This window comes from Macrobrachium rosenbergii, chromosome 46, assembly GCF_040412425.1.
Source record: "Macrobrachium rosenbergii isolate ZJJX-2024 chromosome 46, ASM4041242v1, whole genome shotgun sequence".
Taxonomy (NCBI): Eukaryota; Metazoa; Arthropoda; class Malacostraca; order Decapoda; family Palaemonidae; genus Macrobrachium; species Macrobrachium rosenbergii.
Genome location: NC_089786.1, coordinates 27,150,544 through 27,154,888, shown reverse-complemented (window position 1 = coordinate 27,154,888; position 4,345 = coordinate 27,150,544). Strand labels below are relative to the sequence as shown.

Here is a 4,345-nt window from a genome sequence, read left to right as displayed (position 1 = left end):
CGAGGGACCACAAACAGATGAGTTTAATTTCCGAAACAAACAGATGATTTAGTTTCGGCTGCAATTCTCAGACGAGGGGACCAAAAGATGAGTTTATTTTCAGATGGTATATTTTCGAAACATGCGAGGACGCAATTCTCAGACGAAGGACCACAAACAGATCAAATTCTCAGGTTTTCCTTAATTCTCAGAAACCATTCACAGGAGTTTAGTTTTCAGAAACATGCAATTCTCAGACGAGGACCACAAATAGACCACATACAGATGAGTTTAATTTCTCAGAAACACAAACAGATGGCCGCAATTCTCCTGACGAGGGACCAGGCTGCAATTCTCAGGCAGATGAGTTTAGTTTAAACATGGTATATTTTCCGAAGGCGAGGGCCTGCAATTCTCAGATGAGGGACCAATTCTCACACAGATGAGTTTAATTTCCGAAACATGCGAGGCCCACCAATTCTCTGACGAGGACCACAAACAGATTCTCAAGCGCAGGGGACCACAATGAGTTTAATTTCAGATGAGGGCCTTTAGTTTCCGAAACATGCAAGGCCGCAATTCTCAGACGAAGGACCACACACAGATGAGTTTAGTTTTCGAAACATGCAAGGCCGCAATTTTCAGACAAGGGACCACACAGAGATGAGTTTAATTTCCGAAACATGCGAGGCCGCAATTCTCAGACGAGGGACCACAAACAGGTGAGTTTAATTTCCGAAACATGCGAGGCCACAATTCTCAGACGAGAAACACAAACAGATGAGTATATTTTCTGAAACATGCGAGGCCGCAATTCTCAAACAAGGGACCACAAACAGATGAGTTTAGTTTCCGAAACATGCGAGGCCACAATTCTCAGACGAGGGACCACACACAGATGAGTTTAATTTCCGAAACATGCGAGGCCGCAATTCTCAGACGAGGGACCACAAACAGATGAGTTTAGTTTCCGAAACATGCGAGGCTGCAATTCTCACATGAGGGACCACACACAGATGAGTTTAGTTTCCGAAACATGCGAGGCCGCAATTCTCAGACGCGGGACCACAAACAGGTGAGTTTAGTTTCCGAAATATGCGAGGCCACAATTCTCAGACGAGGGACCACGCACAGATGAGTTTAGTTTCCGAAACATGTGCGAGGCCGCAATTCTCCAGACGAGGGACCACAAACAGATGAGTTTAATTTCCGAAACATGCGAGCCGCCAATTCTCAGGCGAGGGCTCACAAACAGATGAGTTTAGTTTCCCGGGAAACATGCAGGCCGCAATTCTCCAGATGAGGACCACACAACGTTGAGTTTAGTTTCCGAAACATGCGAGGCCACAATTCGCAGACGAGGGACCACAAACAGATGAGTTTAATTTCCGAAACATGCGAGACCGCAATTCTCAGACGAGGGACCACAAACAGATGAGTTTAGTTTCCGAAACATGCGAGGCCGCAATCCTCAGATGAGGGACCACACACAGATGAGTTTAGTTTCCGAAACATGCGAGGCCGCAATCTTCAGACGAGGGACCACAAAGAGATGAGTTTAGTTTCCGAAACATGCGAGGCCACAATTCTCAGACGAAGGACCACACACAGATGAGTTTATTTTCCGAAACATGCGAGGCCACAATTCTCAGACAAGGGACCACAAACAGATGAGTTTAATTTCCGAAACATGCAAGGCCGCAATTCTCAGATGAAGGACCACACACAGATGATTTAATTTCAGAAACATGCGGGGCAATTCTCAGAAGAAGGACCACACACAGAGGAGTTTAGTTTTCCGAAACATGCAGGCCGAATTCTCAGACGAGGACCACAAACAGATGAGTTTTTTTAGTTTCCGAAAATGCGAGGCCGCAATTCTCAGAAGAAGGACCACACACAGAGGAGTTTAGTTTTCGAAACATGCAAGGCCGCAATTCTCAGACGAGGGACCACAAACAGATGAGTTTAGTTTCCGAAACATGCGAGGCCGCAATTCTCAGGCCAGAGGACCACAAGCAGATGAGTTTAGTTTCCAGAGCATGCGAGGCCACAATTCTCAGACGGACCACACACAGATGAGTTTAGTTTCCAGGGAACATGCGAGGCCGCAATTCTCAGACGAGGACCACAAACAGATGAGTTTAATTTCCAAAACATGCGAGGCCGCAATTCTTAGGTGAGGGACCACAAACCGATGAGTATATTTTCCGAAACATGCGAGGCCGCAATTCTCAGACTAGGGACCACACACAGATCAATTTAGTTTCCGAAAAATGCGAGGCCGCAATTCTCAGACGAGGGACCACATACAGATGAGTTTAATTTCCGAAACAGGCGAGGCCGCAATTCTCAGACGAGGGACCACAAACAGATGAGTTTAGTTTCCAAAACATGCGAGGCTGCAAGTCTCAGATGAGGGACCACACACAGATGAGTTTAATTTACGAAATATGCGAGGCCGCAATTCTCAGACGAGGGACCACAAACAGATGAGTTTAGTTTCCGAAACATGCAAGGCCGCAATTCTCAGACGAAGGACCACACACAGATGAGTTTAGTTTTCGAAACATGCAAGGCAGCAATTTTCAGACGAGGGACCACACAGATATGAGTTTAATTTCCGAAACATGCGAGGCCGCAATTCTCAGATGAGGGACCACAAACAGATGACTTTAGTTTCCGAAACATGCGAGGCCGCAATTCTCAGAGGACGGACCACAAACAGATGAGTTTAGTTTCCGAAACATGCGAGGCCGCAATTCTCAGACGAGGGACCGCACATAGATGAGTTTAGTTTCCGAAACATGCGAGACCGCAATTCTCAGACGAGGGACCACAAAGAGGTGAGTTTAATTTCCGAAACATGCGAGGCCACAATTTTCAGACGAGGGACCACAAACAGATGAGTATAGTTTCTGAAACATGCGAGGCCGCAATTCTCAAACAATGGACCACAAACAGATGAGTTTAGTTTTCGAAACATGCGAGGCCGCAATTCTCAGACGAGGGACCACACACAGATGAGTTTAATTTCCGAAACTTGCTAGGCCGCAATTCTCAGACGAGGGACCACAAACAGATGAGTTTAGTTTCCGAAACATGCGAGGCCACAATTCTCAGATGAGGGACCACACACAGATGAGTTTAATTTCCGAAACATGCGAGGCCGCAATTCTCAGACGAGGGACCACAAACAGATGAGTTTAGTTTCCGAAACATGCAAGGCCGCAATTCTCAGACGAAGGACCACACACAGATGAGTTTAGTTTTCAAAACATGCAAAGGCCACCAATTCTCATACACGAGGACCACACACAGATGAATTTAATTTCTGGGAAACATGCGAGGCCACAATTCTCAGACGAGGACCTACAAACAGATGAGTTTAATTTCCGAAACATGCGAGGCCATAATTCTCAGACGAGGACCACAAACAGACGAGTTTAATTTCCAGAAACATGCAAAGGCCGCAATTCTCAGACGAGGACCCACACAGATGAGTTTAATTTCCGAAACATTCAGAGGCCGCAATTCTCCAGACGAGGATCACACACAGATGAGATTAGTTTTCCGAAACATGTGAGGCCACCAATTCTCTCAGACGAGGACCACAAACAGATGAGATTAGTTTCCGAAACATGTGAGACCACCAATTCTCAGATGAGTGACCACACACAGATGAGTTTAATTTTTTCGAAACGTGCTAGGCCGTAATTCTCAGACGAGGGACCACAAACAGATGAGTTTAGTTTCCGAAACATGCGAGGCCGCAATTCTCAGACGAGGGACCACACACAGTTGAGTTTAATTTCCCGAAACATGCAGGCCCTGAATTCTCAGACAAGGGACCACAAACAGATGAGTTTAGTTTCCGAAACATGTGAGGCCGCAATTCTCAGACGAGGGACCACACACAGATGAGTTTAATTTCCGAAACATGCGAGGCCGCAATTCTCAGACGAGGGACCACACACAGATGAGTTTAATTTCCGAAACATGCGAGGCCGCAATTCTCAGACGAGGGACCACAAACAGATGAGTTTAGTTTCCAAAACATGCGAGGCCGCAATTCTCAGACGAGGGACCACACACATATGAGTTTAATTTCCGAAACATGCGAGGCCGCAATTCTCAGACGAGGGACCACAAACAGATGAGTTTAGTTTCCGAAACATGCGAGGTCGCAATTTTCAGACGAGGGACTACAAACAGATGAGTTTAATTTCCGAAACATGCGAGGCTGCAATACTCGGACAAGGTGACACACAAAGATGAGTTGGTCTTCTGAAATATACGAGGCTACAATACCCGGACGATGTCACACACACACACAGATGAAATGAACTGCCGAAACATGTGACGC

At 46.3% G+C, this 4,345-nt stretch overlaps 1 protein-coding gene across 1 annotated transcript in view; it reads left to right on the top strand.

The window, feature by feature from the left end:
- Positions 1-662: 662 nt before the first annotated feature.
- LOC136830426 (chromatin assembly factor 1 subunit A-like) overlaps positions 663-4,345 on the top strand; it is a 20,901-nt gene continuing 17,218 nt past the window's right edge. Inside the window, exon 1 of the mRNA XM_067089962.1 lies at positions 663-701. Coding sequence (XP_066946063.1) covers positions 663-701 — 39 coding nt within the window. The remainder of the gene's footprint in view (positions 702-4,345) is intronic.